Source organism: Mirounga angustirostris, unplaced genomic scaffold (genome assembly GCF_029215605.1).
Source record: "Mirounga angustirostris isolate CCGP_5_RB_7025 unplaced genomic scaffold, mMirAng1.0.hap1 SCAF_12, whole genome shotgun sequence".
Taxonomy (NCBI): domain Eukaryota; kingdom Metazoa; phylum Chordata; class Mammalia; order Carnivora; family Phocidae; genus Mirounga; species Mirounga angustirostris.
The window spans coordinates 87448463-87466923 of record NW_026991720.1 but is presented as its reverse complement, the minus strand read 5'-3'; the positions used below and the strand labels follow the sequence as shown (position 1 = coordinate 87466923).

Below are 18461 nucleotides of genomic sequence, written 5' to 3'. Positions count from 1 at the left end.
AGACTGTTGAATCTCAGATCTGTACCTCTGAAACAAACAATGCAATATATGTTAAGAAAAAAAAAAGAAGAAGATAACAGGAGGGGAAGAATGAAGGGGGGGAATCGGAGGGGGAGATGAACCATGAGAGACTATGGACTCTGAAAAACAAACTGAGGGTTCTAGAGGGGAGGGGGGTGGGAGGATGGGTTAGCCTGGTGGTGGGTATTGAGGAGGGCACATTCTGCATGGAGCACTGGGTGTTATGCACAAACAATCATGGAACACTTCATCTAAAACTAATGATGTAATGTATGGGGATTAACATAAGAAAAAAAAAGTTGCTGCTCCTCTCTCAGCTCCTCTTCTATTCTTTTTTTTAAAGATTTTTTATTTATTTATTTGACAGAGAGAGACACAGCGAGAGAGGGAACACAAGCAGGGGGAGTGGGACAGGGAGAAGCAGGCTTCCCGTGGAGCAGGGAGCCCGATGCGGGGCTCGATCCCAGGAACCCGGGATCATGACCTGAGCCGAAGGCAGACGCTTAACGACTGAGCCACCCAGGCGCCCCTCTAAAGTTTTTTTAAAGAACTCTTATAATTCAAAGACCAAAGAGACAACAGTCTAAAATAGGCAAGTGATCTGAGTAGACATTTCTCCAAAAAACATAGATTAATGGCCAGTAGGCACACAAAAAGATGCTCAACATCATCAGGGAATCACTAATCGTTAGGGAAAAGCAATTCAAAACCACAATGAACTATCACTTCAGATCCACTATGATAGCTAAACAAAAAGACAGACAATAACAAGTGTTGGTGAGGATGTGGAGAAATTGGAACCCTCATGTGCTGCCGGTAGAAATATAAAATGGTATAGCCATTTTGGATAACAGCCTGGCTAGTCCCCAAAAGGTTCAGTGTAGAGTTATTATAGGACTCAGCTGTTACACTCCTAGGTAAATACTTAGGAATTGAAAACGTGTTTACACCAATTTTTTGAAAACAAGAATTTAGGGCGCCTGGGTGGCTCAGTCGTTAAGCGTCTGCCTTCGGCTCAGGTCATGATCCCAGGGTCCTGGGATTGAGCCCCGCATCGGGCTCCCTGCTCGTCAGGGAGCCTGCTTCTCCCTCTCCCACTCCCCCTGCTTGTGTTCCCTCTCTCGCTGTGTCTCTCTCTCTCTCTGTCAAATAAATAAATAAGTAAATCCAAAAAAAAAAGAAAACAATTTACACCAACGTTTATAGCAGCCAAAAAAAATGGAAACAACCCAAATGTCCCATCAACTGATAAATGGATAAACAAAATGTGATGTATCCGTACAATGGAATGTCATTCAACAATAAAAGAGAATGGAGTACTGATACCTGCTACAACATGGATGGACCTTGAAAACATGCTAAGTGAAAGAAGCTAGTCACAAAGGGCAAGATACTACAGGATTCATTTATATGAAATATCCAGAATAGGCAAATCCATAGAGACAAAGTTGATTAGTGGTTGCCTACATTTGGGGGAGGGGTAATGGAGAGTGACTGCTGCTGGGTGTAGTATTTCTTTTTGGGTGCTAAAGATGTTCCATAATGATTGCGTAATGTTACACAATTCTGTGAGTATACCAAAAGCCATTGAATTATGCACTTAAATGAAGATGAATTACATGGATATATGAATTATCCATATACATGGATATATGAATTATATATATATTTTTTAAGGGAATAAATCCTTGCATACGTGGTCAAATGATTTTCGACAAGGGTGACAAGACCATTCAATGAGGAGAGCACAGTTCTTTTATTTTTTTAAGATTTACTTATTTATTTATTTATTTGACAGAGAGAGAGACACAGAGAGAGAGGGAATCACAAGCAGGGGGAGTGGGAGAGGGAGAAGCAGGCTTCCCACCGAGCAGGGAGCCCGATGCGGGTCTCGATTCCAAGACCCTGGGATCATGACCTGAGCCGAAGGCAGACGCTTAACGACTGAGCCACCCAGGCACCCCGAGGACAGTCTTTTTAACAAATTATGTTGGGGAAATTGGATATACACATAAAAAAATGCAGCTGGACCCTTCACACCATCACAAGTTGTCTCACATCATTTATAAGAATTAACTCAAAATAGATCCAAGCCCTGAACCTACTACAACTATATAATTAGGGGAAAACCTCATGACTTTTGATTGCGAATTTCTAGGATACAACAATAGGTTGGGCTCCATAAAATTAAAAATATTTGTGTACAAAGGACACTATCAACAACGAAAAAGCAGTCCACAGAATGGGAGAAAATATTTGCAAATTATATATCTGATGAGGGGTTAATATCCAAAACATACAGAGTTCCTTACAACTCAGCAGTAGCAAAACAACTTAATTAAAAGTGGACAAAGAACTTGAAGAGACCTTTCATCAAAAAAGAAATACAAATGACTAATAAACTAATTGAAAAGGTGCTCAATAATACTAATCATTAAGGAAATACAAATCAAAACCACAATGAGATAATTTTTTATACCCATTAGAAGGACCATTATTAAAAAAAGAAAAACAAGTGTTGGTGAAGATATGGAGACATGGGAACCCTTTTGCATTGCTGTATAAAATGGACCAGCCTCTGTGGAAAATGATACGGTAATTCTTCAAAATGTTAAATGTAGAATCACCATATGATCCATAAATTCCATTTTTTAGTATCTACCCAAAAGTGAAAGCGAACACTCAAATATTTACACACCCCTGTTTTTAAGAGTGTTAACTCATAGCAGCCAAAAGGTGGAAGCAACCAAGTGTCCATTAACAGATGAATGGATCCAAAACATGTTACACAGATACAATGGAGAATCCTTCAGCTTTGACAGGAAGGAGATTCTGAGACCTGCTACAACATGCATCGACCTCAAGACTTTTATGCTGAATGAAATAAGCCAGGCACAAAAGGATAAATACTGTGTAAATCCTCTTACGTGAGGTACCTAGGGTAGTTAGATTCATACGTCAAGTAGAGTGGTGGTTGCCAGGAGATGGGAGTTACTTGATGTGTACAGCGTTTCAGTTGAGGAAGATTAAAAGTTCTGGGGGCAGGTTGTCCTGATGGTTACACACAGTATAAATGTACTTGGTGTCACACAACTGTACACTTTAAAAATGGCCCAAATTAAGAGTTTCATGTTAGGGGCACCTGGGTGGCTCAGTCGTTAAGCGTCTGCCTTCGGCTCAGGTCATGATCTCAGGGTCCTGGGATCGAGCCCCGCATTGGGCTCCCTGCTCCGTGGGAAGCCTGCTTCTCCCTCTCCCACTCCCCCTGCTTGTGTTCTGCTCTCGCTATCTCTCTGTCAAATAAATAAAAAAAAAAAATCTTAAAAAAAAAAAAAAGTTTCATGTTAGGCGTATTTTATACAATTAAAAAAAAAAGCTGGAAGAAAGAAAGATGATGTAAGAAAAGTGGAAAACATCTTAATGTGTAGAGGTCCAGGTAGAAAGGCCTCTTGTGACTGAAATCTGCACATGTTTAATATGGCAGTATGTACTGAACTTTCATGTATGTGGTAGCATCTTCAGAAACTATACCACGTGTTGGCAGACTTTTCCTGTGAAGGGCCAGACAGTAAATATCTTGGGCTTTGTGGGCCGTGGGCTGTTCATAGCAGGTGCTCAGCGCTGCCATTACAACAGTGTGAAAGTCATACGCACGCAGTGTGTCCGCAGATGAGCACGGGTGTTCTACAGGAAACCTAGTCACAAAACCAAGTGGCCAGCCAGGTAATAGGTTTTTGAACACCGACATCTATGATACCTGACAGACCAGTGCCCAGTCCTGAACTAGTTCTCCACTCTCTAGAGGTGTTTCGGATAGCCTAGCCAGCTCCATAATGTGTCCCCCAGGAGAATATTGAAAGACTGATAGAGCGTGGCTTGTTCCAGGACTGCAAGGATGGCCAGCAGTAAGAAATCTGTTATGTAATTAATCGCACTAGTGGATAAAAAATCCACATGATCATATCATTGGATACCAAGCAGCATTTTATACAGTTTAATATGCAAAAAGATCCCATATAGGTTAACTTAAATATGAAAAATAAAAATCCCAGTTAACTAGAAGAAACAGAAAAATTAGTAGAAGGGATTTCTATATTCTTTTGGTGGGGAAGGCCTTCCTTTTTTTTAAAAGATTTATTTATTTATTTTAGAGAGGGACAGAGTGGGTGGGCGGGGGGTGGGGGAGGATGAGAGAGATAATCTCAAGCAGACTCCCCGCTGAGCATGGAGCCCGATTTGGGGCTCCCTGTGGAGCTCTATCCCACACATGACCTGAGCCAAAACCAAGATTTGGACACTTAACCAACTGAGCTACCCAGGTGCCCCTAGAGAAGGCCTTTCTAAGCATGACTCCAACACCAGAAATCTTAATTGGAAAAAAAAAATTCAGATATGATGCACAGAATAGAATTTTCGTACGGCAAAATATAATGTAATAAAAGTTAAAGGAAAAATTGGATATGCTTATAGATGTATCAAAAACGTCATGGTGGCACCTGGTTGGCTTAGGGGAGCTCGTGACTCTTAATCTTGGGGTTGTGAGTTCTAGCCTCACACTGGGTGTAGAGATTACTTAAAATCTTTAAGGGGTCCCCTGGGTGGCTTAGTTGATTAAGCGTCTGCCTTTGGCCCAGGTCATGATCCCTGAGTCCTGGGATCAAGTCCTGCTTTGGGCTCCCTGCTCAACGGGGAGTCTGCTTGTTCTTCTGCCCCTCCCCCCCCCACTCGTTCCCTCTCTCTTTCTGTTGCGCTCTCTCAAATAAATAAAATCTTAAAAAAAATAAAATCTTGGGGCACCTGGGTGGCTCAGTTGTTAAGTGTCTGCCTTCGGCTCAGGTCATGATCCCAGGGTCCTGGGATCGAGCCCCACATCAGGCTCCCTGCTCAGCAGGGAGTCTGCTTCTCCCTCTCCTACTCCCCCTGCTTGTGTTCCTTCTCTCGCTGTGTCTCTGTCAAATAAATAAATAAAATCTTTAAAAAAAAAAAAAAATCTTTTTTTAAAAAGTCATGAAAAATACTCTCTGAAGTGTTAATTTAGGTAATATTAATTAGATAACAGGTAACCTTTCTTATATACTACGTAATTTTTAAGAAGCATATATTATAGGGGCGCCTGGGTGGCTCAGTCGTTAAGCATCTGCCTTCGGCTCAGGTCATGATCTCAGGGTCCTGGGATCGAGCCCCGCATCAGGCTCCCTGCTCCGCGGGAAGCCTGCTTCTCCCTCTCCCACTCCCCCTGCTTGTGTTCCCACTCTCGCTGTGTCTCTCTCTGTCAAATAAATAAATAAAATCTTAAAAAAAAAAAAAAAAGCATATATTATCAGCAAAAATAAAGATATTTTCATTTTGGCAAGAATAATAGGAAGGATAAAGTGTTATTTATTGTTTAAGCAAGAAGGTATTTAACAAGGGGGAGAGGTTTCTTGAGAAGTTCAAATAAGTTTTACTGCAGAAAGACTTAACTTTGATTTAAACAGATAATACCATGTATAACAGCTTAATGAGTTGGTAGGATTTATACTACTAGCATTTTAAAACTGACGTGATACTAAATGTTAATGAGTGAACATGCTCTTCATTTTGTTCTCTTTTTTAATTTCCTTTGGCATTTACATTTGAAACCTTTATCATTATATTAGTTTTTCAACTTACTTTTACATTTAATGAAATATATAAAGTTAACATGATTTGTTACTGCACAGATTTTGACATATAAAATTCATCGTACTGCAAAATTAAGTAAAATAAATGATGTTTAATTTTAGAGCTATCCTACAGAATTCCTGGACTGAAGTCATGGATTTAATATTGAAACCCCGTTCTGGAGGTGAGAATAAAATCCATTAATTAAAAAAATAGAATATCTTGTTAGGTATTCATGGAATTGCTTTGAATAAAAAGTATGTGTGCATATTGGGGGTAGTTATTTCAGATTTTTAAAGATTGTTTTTACAGTAAAATAGAAAGGATAGTTCATTTTTTCATAAATTATATATTTGAGATTTATAATTTATATCCTGTTTTCATCTAATTTATTCTTTCATAAATTAATACGTTTATTTCCTTTTCCCCATGTACTACTAAATCTCTGAACATGCAGGAATCCAGACACGTTTCGCTTGTGGTTAATTTGTTAAAGCATAGTGTAATAGAATGTAAAAACTGGGCCAAAAAATGTTGAGGTATTTGAAGAGTTTGTAAAAAAAAACTTCCCAGAAAGTACCTCTGCATTCGTACTGTATAAAAAAAAATTTAAATACTACTGTACAAGGGCACTGGGTGGCTCAGTCAGTTAAGTGTCCGACTCTTGATTTCAGCCCAGGTCTTGATCACAGGGCCGTGAGTTTAAGCCCCACATTGGGCTCCAAGCTGGGCATGGAGCCTCTCAAAAAAAAAAAAAAAAAACCACACACACACAAATTATCAAAACAATTATGCCCTTTGGGTAGTTATTCATTTGCAAATTAAAAGAGATAAAGTTGTCTAATAAAGGAGAATGGCCTATTAAATTTGCCAACACAGTAGAAAAAGAGAAGGAAGAAAGGACTACCTGGGTTTTGTCTTGTGTTGAATCAGCCGTGATCATGGAACAGTAATGGTCTTTAAATCCTGGGGTGGGGGCACCTGGGTGGCTCAGTTGTTAAGCGTCTGCCTTCAGCTCAGGTCATGATCCCAGCGTCCTGGGATCAAGCCCCTCATCGGGCTTCTTGCTCAGCGGGAAGCCTGCTTCTCCCTCTCCCACTTCCCCTGCCTGTGTTCCCTCTCTTGCTGTGTCTCTGTCAAATAAATAAATAAAATCTAAAAGAAAGAAAAAAAAATCCTGGGGTGGCAGTAGGTGGACAAAGCCGGCTCGTTCAGTACACTCTGCCTGTCCCGCCTTTTCACATTCTGATGGGTATTTGCAGGTGAACAGAAGCTGTTCAGAGTACCTGTATTACAAAGAGCATTTTCTAATTTTGTGTTCTCTAGGAAGCCCATTAAGTTACGGAAATCTGTCTATTCGATAAATTGTTTCAATCACAGCTTTTTTTTTCCCCCAGCCGAAAAGGGCTACTTGGTTAAGTGCAGGGAAGAGTGGGCGAAGACCAAAGACCCAGCTGCTGCCCTCAGAAAACTTCCTGTCAAAAGGTGTGTGGAAGGGCAGCTGCTTCGAGGACTTTCCAAATATGGAATGAAGAATATAGTCTCTGCATTTGGCATAGTGAGTGCTATTTGTGAAGTCAGGCGAATGACTTGAGGTGGCTTAATGCTTTTTAAATTTTATCTTTAAGTATTTTACTAAATTTTGAAAGAGCAAAAGTGAAATAAGGATCCTTTGGTGATCTCTGAGTGCCGTGTTACCTGAGTGATCCTTGTTTGTACCCTGAATGGCGATGGGGGTGGTGGGAGGGTGGGGGAAATGTTGGCAATAATTATTAACGTTGATGGCATGAGAAAAGCATTAAAGTGGAAAATATTATCTGCAAAGAAATTTAAATTAAGCATCTTGGTACTTAGAAATTCACAATCCGTCTTAGAGGTTATTTCTTGATCATTCTCCAGCATCAGCACTGTAACCTACCGAAAAGTAAGAGGTTGCACTAGAAGTGGTTTAAATGATCGCGTTTCTTTGGTTTCTTCATTGGTTCAACAGTGGGTCCCATCTTGGCACGTGCTATTATTCAGATATCTATACCCAGAATAGACTGAAGTTTAACTCTTCAACTTCAGTCTTACTTACGCTTCCCCAGGCAAACAAAAAAAGCAGAATTTTTGCTACGTGAAATTAGTTGTCCATTCAGTCATCTAGGTTTTCTTCTTCCATGGAATTATCAGGAAGAAAACACTGTTTGCTCTGTAAGTGATGTGTAAATTTCTACAGTTTGAGCACTGTGTTTTTGATTCAGGGTAGAGGTTCTCCCAGCGTTGCTTTATTTGCATGAATGCATGGCAACCGCTGCATTCGGAGCTGACTGAACACCCGTAGTCAGAGTCAGAGGGGTTCTGTCTCTCATACTGGGTGCTGCACGTCAGTCACTGTTTCTGTCAGCTATTAGAAAAATGACAAGGTATGAGCTGCTTATCCTGGGGTCACCACTAAACAAGTGAGATATCTTGGAAAGTACAGTACTTTTAATATTCAGAATATGTATTTTTTTCCTTCCCCATTTTTTTCTTCCTTCCAGATACCAAGAAATAATCGCTTAATGTATATTCATAGCTACCAAAGCTATGTATGGAATAACATGGTAAGCAAGAGAATAGAAGAGTACGGACTGAAGCCCGTTCCAGGTGACCTTGTTCTCAAAGGAGGTAAAAAGGCAGATATCCTCATTATTGACCCAACTAGAGTTGTTTGACACTGGTGCTTAAAATCCAGCCTGGCCACTACTTAAGAGAGAGGGAGAGATGTCTAGTAAGGTTGAAATGGAAAGACATTGTAAACTCAGATTGAACAGTTTGGATCTGTGTCTTTAATGAAGATATATATCCAGTTTGGGGCATCTGGGTGGCCCAATAGATTAAGCATCTGCCTTCAGCTCAGGTCATGATCCTGGAGTCCTGGGATCGAGTCCCCCATCGGGCTCCCTGCTCAGCAGGGAGTCTGCTTCTCCCTCTGACCCTTCTCCCTCTCATGCACTCTCTCTCTCATTCTCTCTCTCAAATAAATAAAATCTTTAAAAAAAAAAAAAACAAACATTCTAAAAAATTGAGGGTGCAGCTGAGAAATAAATTTTTTTTTTTTCTTTTTACTTTCTACTTGTTCTCAGTCCATGATTTTTATTTCTTGGGTAGAGCAGAAAAGACAAAAAGATCTCTAACTTCATTTCTTTAAGCTTTGTTGTAGGCCACTCAGCCATGTCAGCTTGCACTTCTGACTTCTTAGATGTGTATAATTTTAGAAGATCAGGCTCATGCAAATATTACCTATTTTCATAATTTTTCTTAATTTCTCTGTTTGTGACTTGGCAGCTACAGCTACCTACATTGATGAAGAAGATGTTAATAATTACTCCATCCATGATGTGGTAATGCCCTTGCCGGGTTTCGATGTTATCTACCCAAAGCATAAAAGTAAGTTCCCTGTCTGGGGAAAATAGTTAAAACAAAGTCTGACAGGGCACCTGGGTGGCTCAGTTGGTTAAGCAACTGCCTTCGGCTTAGGTCATGATTCCAAAGTCCTGGGATCGAGCCCCGCATTGGGCTCCCCCTTCTCTACGGGGAGCCTCCTTCTCCCTCTGCCTTCCGCTCCCTCTGCTTGTGCTCTCTCTGTCTCTGTCAAATAAATAAAATCTTAAAAAAAAAAAAAGTCTGACATATTTAAGCCACTGGCCGCAAAGGGTAGAGAGAGGGGGAAAAAAAATCAGTACTTGAAATATAATTTTAGAACTTTGATTTCCATCAGACTTGAAAATGTTTCGATTTCAAGCATTTATAAACCATGTTTACATATAAAGTCCCCCAGGAAGGGATGTATTCAGATGGATAATTAAAATTTATTTATTTTATTTTTTTTATTTTTAAGTAATCTCTACACCCAGCATGTGGCTCAAACTTATAACTCCAAGATCAGGAGTCACATGATCCACTGACTAAGCCAGCCAGGCGCCCCTGGATGAGTAAATTAAGAAACAAAATGGTATTTAAATTTCTGAAATCCACTAATTCTTATTAAAGATAGGAAGGCTTTGGAAAAAGTCATTGAGAAAGTGAATGGATAGTTCTACTTTAACATTGCTTCTTTTAGCCTTTTTTAAAGGTTAAAAAACTGTGTTTTAAAAGTCAACGAGCACAGAAGTTTATAGAGTGAAAAGTTAGAATTCACCACCCTTATTTCCCATTCCCCACAGGCTGTTATTAATTACTTCCGTTACCTTAATGGATTAGGGTTGGGAAGGTTGTGGATTGGAACTTTCATTGTTCAAGGATTCGAAAATTGGAAAAAAGAAAGCAGCTCTGAGCATGGGACCAGCTTGGTGGATCTGACCCTGGAAATTTACTCCTAGCCAGCACTGGTCTGTGGGAGGTTATTTCTTGTAAAAAAAATCTTTATTGTTGGAGCCCTTGGGTGGCTCATTCAGTTAAGCATCTGACTCTTGATCGCAGCTCAGGCCTTGATCTCAGGGTCGTGAGTTCAGGCCCAACGTTGGGCTCCACACTGGGCGTGGAGCCTACTTAAACCATCTTTTCTCTCAAGGGACCAGAATGAATTTTCCTTGTCAGTGTTATATTCCTTGAAATTGTACAAGTTATAGAATGATTAGGTATTAACACCCTTCTTTGATAATGCAAATACTTAAAAAAGTTAGTCATCTGCCACTTCCATGTTGATTAACACAATCAAAATGCTGTGCTCCTAATATTTATGTGAGGTTGACTCCACTGAGGGACAGGAGTAGAGACGAGGAGAAAATGACAAGGGAGATGAGGGAGGGGGCAGGGAAGTTCTTCCTACTCTGACACCGCAGTGAGGCCCCGAGGAGGCACTGATACCAGGAACTAGTGAGAAGGAAAGCACTTAAGATGCTCAGAGCTTCCAAGAAAGAGAAAGTAAACATTCTATTCTTCTTTCTTGTACCTCTCAGGATCAGAAATGTGGGCTAATACCAATTATCTATAAATTCAGCACAGCCTTTGGCCAAGCCGTCCATGAAAACCTTGTGACTAAGATAGGGGCTCACAGACTGGATGGGTGGTGGTTCGGGCCTGTGGGTTGGTAACATATGCACACTCGGTGTCCAGCAATGCTCAATTTGGGATCCCTGTTGTCTTATAGGTGTGTTGTGAGTCTTTCCTTCACCCTGGTCTACCCAGTATTTTTTATGAATAACTTGAATAAAGAAATCTGTTTATCATGTTTGCAAATTATGTTACCCAGAATGGTTAATACTAATTATATGAAAAATAGGTTTTTTAAAAGAACCACAGAAGGCATTGAATAGGGTTAAATGTAAATTGTTACTTTTGTAAAGGCCTAGTTTGACAGTCGACATAAAGTATCTGGAGTTCTTACAGAACTTCAGGCTGCTACCCTGAGACCGATGAAGTGTTTTGTGGGGAATACAGAAATGGCAGAGGGACAGTTGAAGGGACAGTTGGGTGGCCTAGAGAAGAGACGGCTTAAAGGGCCAGTGCTCGTGAGTGCACATGGAAGAGTGCAGTGAATCGGCCGTGTTCCAAAGCACTCAACAGAAGTTCTAGAAAGACAGATTTCAGCTTGGAATAAGGAACTTCTAACAGTTGTGTTTCTCACGAAGAAGTGGTTACCCGTAACTGGCCCCAGCAAGCAAAGGCTAGATGACAGTCTCTCTCGGGTGTTATAAAACAGAGTCCACGTCAGGTGCGAGGCTGAGCTCAGATGTTTTTCCCAGGTCTTTTATTTTTATGTATATATATTATTTATATTTTCCTTCCTCCAGAAAGAGTTTGAGGCCTCTGTACATGGTCTTTTCCAACTCTGAGCATGTATAAATTGTAATTGAATAACTTCTGATGAAATGCTTTTTGTAGGGGCTCCTGGGTGGCTGAGTCGTTAAGCGTCTGCCTTCGGCTCAGGTCATGATCCCGGGGTCCTGGGATCGAGCCCCGAGTCGGGCTCCCTGCTCAGCGGGAAGCCTGCTTCTCCCTCTCCCACTCCCCCTGCTTGTGTTTCCTCTCTCGCAGTGTCTCTCTGTCAAATAAATAAACAAATAAAATCTTAAAAAAAAATTAAACGCTTTTTGTAGTTAGCTTAAGAACCTTACGCTCCAGATACTCTGGCTGCTTGCAAGAGGTAACTTACAAGTTGGTCCAGCCTCAGCTGGAGACACCTAGTCCTGGGAGTAAGTCCCTCAATTTTGATTACAGAGAACAGGATGGATTATAAATTAGAGGGACTGGTTTTGTTAGGACGATCTAACTGAATTTACATGTTACTCTCTTTGTAGTCTAGCTGAAGGTAGCTTGCTGGCATGCTGCATTCCGACTAACTTTTTGTATTTTATAGTCAGTGAAGCCTACAGGGAAATGCTCACAGCAGACAATCTGGATATTGATAACATGAGACACAAAATTCGAGATTATTCCTTATCAGGAGCCTACCGAAAGATCATTATTCGTCCTCAGAATGTCAGTTGGTGAGTGATAAAATAGAACTGAATTTTTATGTGAGATTGAAAGCTTTTGCATCACCTGTGTATTTTCCAGTATTTACAACCTGATGTAGAAGTGCTACTTGTTATTATTACTATTATTATTATTGCTACTACTTGGATTTTTCAAATCATCAGGAAACAAATGAGTGAAAGTGGTTAGGTTTACATTTTATTGACCTTGCTAAATTATTGAAGAAATGTGCAGAGAATAGACTTTTTCCCTATTAAATACAAAATTGAGATTTGCTGGGGCACCTGGGTGGCTCAGTTAGTTAAGTGTCCAGCTTGGTTTTGGCTCAGGTCATGATCTCAGGGTGGTGAGATTGAGCCCCGCGTCTGGCTCCAGAGTCTGCTTGAGGGCCCCTCCTCCCCCTGCTCTCTCTTTCTCTCTCAAATAAATAAAAAGAGATCTTTTAAAATTCGAGATTTGCTTACAGAACTATCCCTGAGCAAGCTACCTTTATTCAAAATTAGCTGTGGGGGCGCCGGGTGGTTCAGTCATTGAGCATCTGCCTTTGGCTCGGGTCATGATCCCAGGGTCCTAGGATCGAGCCCTGCATTGGGCTCCCTGCTCGCCGGGGGGCCTGCTTCTCCCTCTCCCCCTGCTTGTGTTCCCTCTCTCGCTGTGTCAGATAAATAAATAAAATCTTTAAAAAAAAAAAGAATTAGCTATGAGTTCCAAACACAGATCTGTTTAATATCATGTTTCTAAAGAGAAAAATAAACGTGCATTAACTCATTTAAAATATTTCAGTACCTAATGTAAACTAAAGCTTTATTTGATTATTTTTATTTTTTTTAAGATTTTATTTATTTATTTGAGACAGCGAGAATGAGAGAGAGAGAGAGCATGAGAGCGGGGAGGGTCAGAGGGAGAAGCAGACTCCCCGCCGAGCAGGGAGCCCGATGCAGGACTCGATCCCGGGACTCCAGGATCATGACCTGAGCCGAAGGCAGTCGCTTAACCGACTGAGCCACCCAGGCGCCCCTATTTGATAATTTTTAAAACGAAATCTTGAATTAGTTGTCCATTGCCAGGAAGTTCTCTCTCTTCTCTCTCTCCATCTCATTCTCCCTTTCTATCTTCCCTACTCTGGGTTGTGTGATGAGGTTGGCAGGGTTGGACTTGGTCCTCCCCACTCCAGAGAGCAGTTCCTTACGAGTAATGCAGTGTTGTTAGTAGTGAAAACCACTCTGGAGAAAACATAAATGCCATTATTAATTCATTCGCATCTGTGCAAAGTGTAGTACTTACCAGGTACGTATAAAGAGAATTTCTATCCTAAGGAAACATTTTACATTTTTTTTTATACAGACTGGCGTCCTTTGTCACCTTGCTGTGTACATTATCAAGGCAATACTCACATATCTGATCTGGCCCTATCCTGTTACCAAATGGTCCCACCCAGAATTAGTTCCAGCAGGCCTGTGTGTTCTCCTTTCTAAGCAAACAGCAGCAAGCAGCTTAGTAGTGTTTATGGTTGTTCACATTCACACTTTTCTTTCTGTATGTGTTTTGAAGGGAAGTCGTTGCATACGATGATCCTAAAATTCCACTCTTCAACACAGATGTGGACAACCTGGAAGGGAAACCGCCACCGGTGTTTGCTTCTGGTAAGTTTACTCAGCGCTCAGTTCTTTGTCAACTGTGAAATGTTTTCTCAATCAGAAACATAAATTATGGGCGCCTGGGTGGCTCGGTCAGTTAAGCATCTGCGTTCGGGTCGGGTCATGATCCCGGGGTCCTGGGATCGAGTCCCGCATCAGGCTCCCTGCTCATCGGGGAGTCTCCTTCTCCCTCTGCCTCCTCCCTCCTGCTCATGCTCTGTCTCTCTCTCTCTCTCAAATAAATGAATAAAGTCCTTTAAAAGAAAGAAACTCTTGCAGTCACCACTACCTTCCACCAGCTCGGTGATTTCTATTTTGTGTTTTGTCATCTTAGTTTCATGGTTATAGCCTGATAATTAAAATGGTAGATTTCGCTGAAAATGAAGAAACATTACAGAAGATTGTGGTGTTAGATGATCAAATATTTCCTCCACATCCCCACCCCCCGAGTTAACACAGGTGCCATGAACGGAGTCTAACGCGTGAAATTTGCATTGTTATTGTCAAATTCTTGGTGCCGTTCCATTGTGTTTTCACTCTGTTACTTTTGTGTCATGTTTGCCCTTTTTATGAAGGTTCCGGGTAGAATTACCATAGGGATTCAGCTGGATCGTATACTCCCAGGTCTCACTTCCACGGTTCGCTCTCTGCAGCCCCACGGGAAGTGGCGCCCGAGGGAAGGAGCGTGGTTATTTCCTTCCTGTATAGATGCTATGACTCGCCCCAGTCTGTCTGCTGCTGCCTGCCTTTTCTGACCGTTCTCTTCTCTCTTGCCTGGCAGAAGGCAAATACAGAGCTCTGAAGATGGATTTTTCTCTCCCTCCTTCTACCTACGCTACCATGGCCATTCGCGAAGTGCTAAAAGTGGATACCAGCATCAAGAACCAGACCCAGCTGAATACCACCTGGCTCCGCTGAGCCCTTTTCCCCAGATGATAAGATGCACCCAGTGTCCGCCCGCTTCCTGTTCAGACCCATAGGTGTACTTTAGATCCTTGTAGTTCAAGATTATTTGTATTTTTTCAGGTTTTTATTAGCTTAATTTGCAATATTTGTACACATATACAAATCCTGAGGATCCTAATTCTAGCTCAGAGGATATAAATTGATCAGAATATATTTCAGGTGCTTAAGTCATAGTAAAGTGTCAGCTTTCCTGGCTTTATCATAATTTAAAAGGACTTTGGTTTAAAGTTGCAGTTTTAGGTTTTGCTACATTCTTAAAGGACAACATGAATTTTTAATGTATCCATGAATGGAGTATGCAAGGGTGCATTTTAAGAGAAAATGCAACAAAATAAATCTTGACTATGAATAAATAGAATACCCCACCCCTAGCTATTAATACAAGTACAGGACTCATGCTTACTTAAATGATGATAAAACATCTAAGGTTTATAAACACAAAAGTGATGTGTCATCATCTAACTCTTATACCAGGTTTAGGTAAGTGTTGATAGATCTTTTAGTTGCAATAGCTTTGCATTTATATTCTCATTGCCTTGCAGGACAGTTGCATTGATAGGACCTTTTTTTCTCGATGTAAACGCGTGCAGCTATTTTTATCAGTCAAGGTCTGATTTTTACTCTAGGTGCCTTTTATGTTCAGAACTCCTTCCACTGGACTGGTTATTTGCCCCGAGATGAATGACAGCAGAGAAGAAAACTTTAAACCTTTCCAAGGGCTCCTCCAATCAGCAGCATCAGCCTTCGTCACCTTCAGTGTAGGTGTTTCCGTTTCGGGCCCTTGTGTAAAACTTGTCTCTGGCGTGGAAGGTTAAATAGGCCTTTCCAAGTGTGTGTGTGACGTAAGTGCTCCGATTTTTATTTTCTACCATTTCTAAAACAAAATACAATAAATATTTTTTAAAACTCCTTTCTACTAGTTATGTTAATCAAATAAATTATCTAAAACTGAGCGCAAATGAGAACCTTGGCCCAGACTGAGGGCAAGGAACGAAGTGAATGAGGGATCCTCAGAGATGGTGTCGGCACAAAGATCTGTCCTGCTCGGGTGTGAGATGTCATGAGAATCATACAGTTGAGCGCCAGGCTCTACGGCTGTTGGACCATGTTGGACCGGATTCAGGCTTATTCTTCCAGTAGCACCCCTCCCTTGCTTCCCAGCATGCTTTCTGGAGAGAAGAATGGAGAAAAGCTTCCCTACCAGGAACGTTCCCACCATGGCGGTGTGGGTGACAAATGTCCCAGGTCTGGCAGTGGAAGACTGAGAACTGCTTTTCATCCCTGTATTTTAATGGCATCCATCACACTGCAGAGGTGAAAAAGATTAGAAATCTCGTGGGAAAGAACTCTTTCAGCTGGCTAGTTTCTAAAGATTCTTCTGGCCTACCAAAGCCAAATTTGTTAAATGTATATTGGACTGTTTGCACTTCCCACTGCTAGCGAGTTACTTTCCTTCATCAGACTGATGAGTGAAAAAAGTGCTCATGAAGGGGACTAACTGCCTAATGCAAGTGCATTCAGTAGCTCTGCATTTATAAATTTCCATTATTGGAAAAAAAAGTGAGGCTAAACTTAGAAATGTTGTCTTCATCTGGGAAATACTTACGGCCCTATGGGATGAGTCCATTTTCTCACTGCATTAGCCAACTGCCAGTTTGTGCATGTTTCTTCTTAAACACCGCTGGGGAAATAATGATTCAAGGCAGAGTCTTAGCGCCATTTTGAGACTTGGGGACCTCCCATCTAACATCAGGGACTTGTCAGCTTGGAATATATCATTGCCTTAGCATCAACGTCAGGACATTTTGTTGATCTTAACAAAGGGAAGACATTTCTCTGTGGCAAATTTATAAGCCTAAAGGCAGCCTCATTCTCAACATAAATATACCTTATGTTCTCAGTTTTTGCCTAAAAGAAATAATAAAAGACCATTATTTTTTATTACAATGTAAACCCAGCACTATTAACTAAGAAGCTAAATATTCACACTCTTATTATCAACTGTTTTTATTCATGGTTTCATGTTGCAGATAGTAACTAGACAGCCATTAGTTACACTAATAAAAAACATTTCCCAGGGCGCCTGGGTGGCTCAGTCGTTAAGCGTCTGCCTTCGGCTCAGGTCATGATCCCAGCGTCCTGGGATCGAGCCCCGCATCGGACTCCCTACTCAGTGGGGAGTCTGCTTCTCCCTGTCCCACTCCCCCTGCTTGTGTTCTCTCTCTCGCTGTCTCTCTCTGTCAAATAAATAAATAAAATCTTAAAAAGAATTAAAGCATAACTTTATTTAAAAAAACCCACATTGGGGCGCCTGGGTGGCTCAGTTGGTTGGGCGACTGCCTTCGGCTCGGGTCATGATCCTGGAGGCCTGGGATCGAGTCCCGCATCGGGCTCCCTGCTCGGCAGGGAGTCTGCTTCTCCCTCTGACCCTCCCCCACTCATGCTCTCTGTCTCTCATTCTCTCTCTCGCAAATAAATAAAATAAAAATTTAAAAACCCACATTTCCTGGATGAGTCCCTCCAAAAACTTGGTAGCACCTGCAGAAGCACAAGGCTACTTAAAACCTGACCGGCTGTGCCACACGGTACACGTGAGCGCAAGCTGCCGTTGGTCCTGGAATGCTCTTGTGGGCCTGAGCTTCCATACTGGTGTGTGTATATGCGGTGTTCTGAAGCAGAAACGCACACCGTGTCGCTCCCACACGTGAAGAGGTGAAAGCACAGTGGAAGAACTCAGAGCTGTGAAGGGCCCGGCTCTGCCCTCCATGAATTGAAGAGTGTGGCTGCAGAACCAAGGGTCACTTCACGGTTCTCTCTGTTCAGTGAAATCTGCTTTCTGAATTTATAGGGCCCAGTCCTATGGGCTAAAACTTCTGTTTGGGATCATGAACTTGAAAAATCGGAGGAAAAAGTATGGATGTTGCCTCCAGAGGAAGGAAAGAGGGCAAGTGTGTATACACACACACCCATAGCTAGACATACATAGATATGCTAGCTTTTTATACAATTTCAAATAAGACCCTGTACTCTAAGGGCTTTCCAAACTTGAATGTGCATAGGAACCACCTGGCAATCTTGTACACTGTGGGATGTACTTCAGGAACTCCGGGTGGAGTCGGAAATACTTTGCATTTCTAGCAAATTCCCAGAGGGTCCTGCACTGCTAGTCTGCAATCACACTTGGGGAAGCAAGGCTCTAGACCTGGAGTGGCCAGTGCAACCCCCACCAGCCACAGACGGTTAATTTAAATTTAAGTTAACTTAAAAAATTTTTTTTAAGATGTTATTTATTTGACAGAGACAGAGAGCGAGAGCACAAGCAGAGGGAGAGGGAGAAGCAGGCCCCCCGCTGAGCAGGAGCCTGATGCAGGACTCCCATTTCAGGACCCCGGGATCATGACCTGAGCCGAAGGCAGACGCTTAATCGACTGAGCCAGCCAGGCGCCCCCCAAAAAAATTTCTTTAAGTTACATAAAATTTACAATTGAGCTTTCAGTCATACTAGCCACAGTTCCACTGCTCCATTGCCGTGTTTGGGCGGCGGCTGCTGTACTGGGTCCATGACTCTAGATATCACCCATCAGTCACACATCAGTCACCGAGCTACACTGGAGTCTGTGTGGCTCAGGTGACACCCAGTGGTCCTACTGATTAAGGGCGCATTGTACATGTTCAGCATGTGCAAGTGGGATGACATTGCAATTAGATCCGGGGCTCATATTGATGATTTAAGAGTTCCGCCTTGAGATAGAT

At 41.7% G+C, this 18461-nt stretch overlaps 1 protein-coding gene across 2 annotated transcripts in view; it reads left to right on the top strand.

Moving 5' to 3' along the window:
- The window catches only part of PUS7 (pseudouridine synthase 7), a 55109-nt gene extending 39492 nt beyond the window's left edge, over nucleotides 1-15617 (top strand). For both annotated transcript variants that reach the window (XM_064575404.1, XM_045864865.2), the window contains exons 10-16: nucleotides 5787-5848; nucleotides 7062-7222; nucleotides 8187-8313; nucleotides 8974-9075; nucleotides 11987-12116; nucleotides 13657-13748; nucleotides 14524-15617. In XM_064575404.1, coding sequence (XP_064431474.1) covers nucleotides 5787-5848; nucleotides 7062-7222; nucleotides 8187-8313; nucleotides 8974-9075; nucleotides 11987-12116; nucleotides 13657-13748; nucleotides 14524-14660 — 811 coding nt within the window. In that variant the 3' untranslated portion in view covers nucleotides 14661-15617. The remainder of the gene's footprint in view (nucleotides 1-5786; nucleotides 5849-7061; nucleotides 7223-8186; nucleotides 8314-8973; nucleotides 9076-11986; nucleotides 12117-13656; nucleotides 13749-14523) is intronic.
- Nucleotides 15618-18461: the final 2844 nt, after the last annotated feature.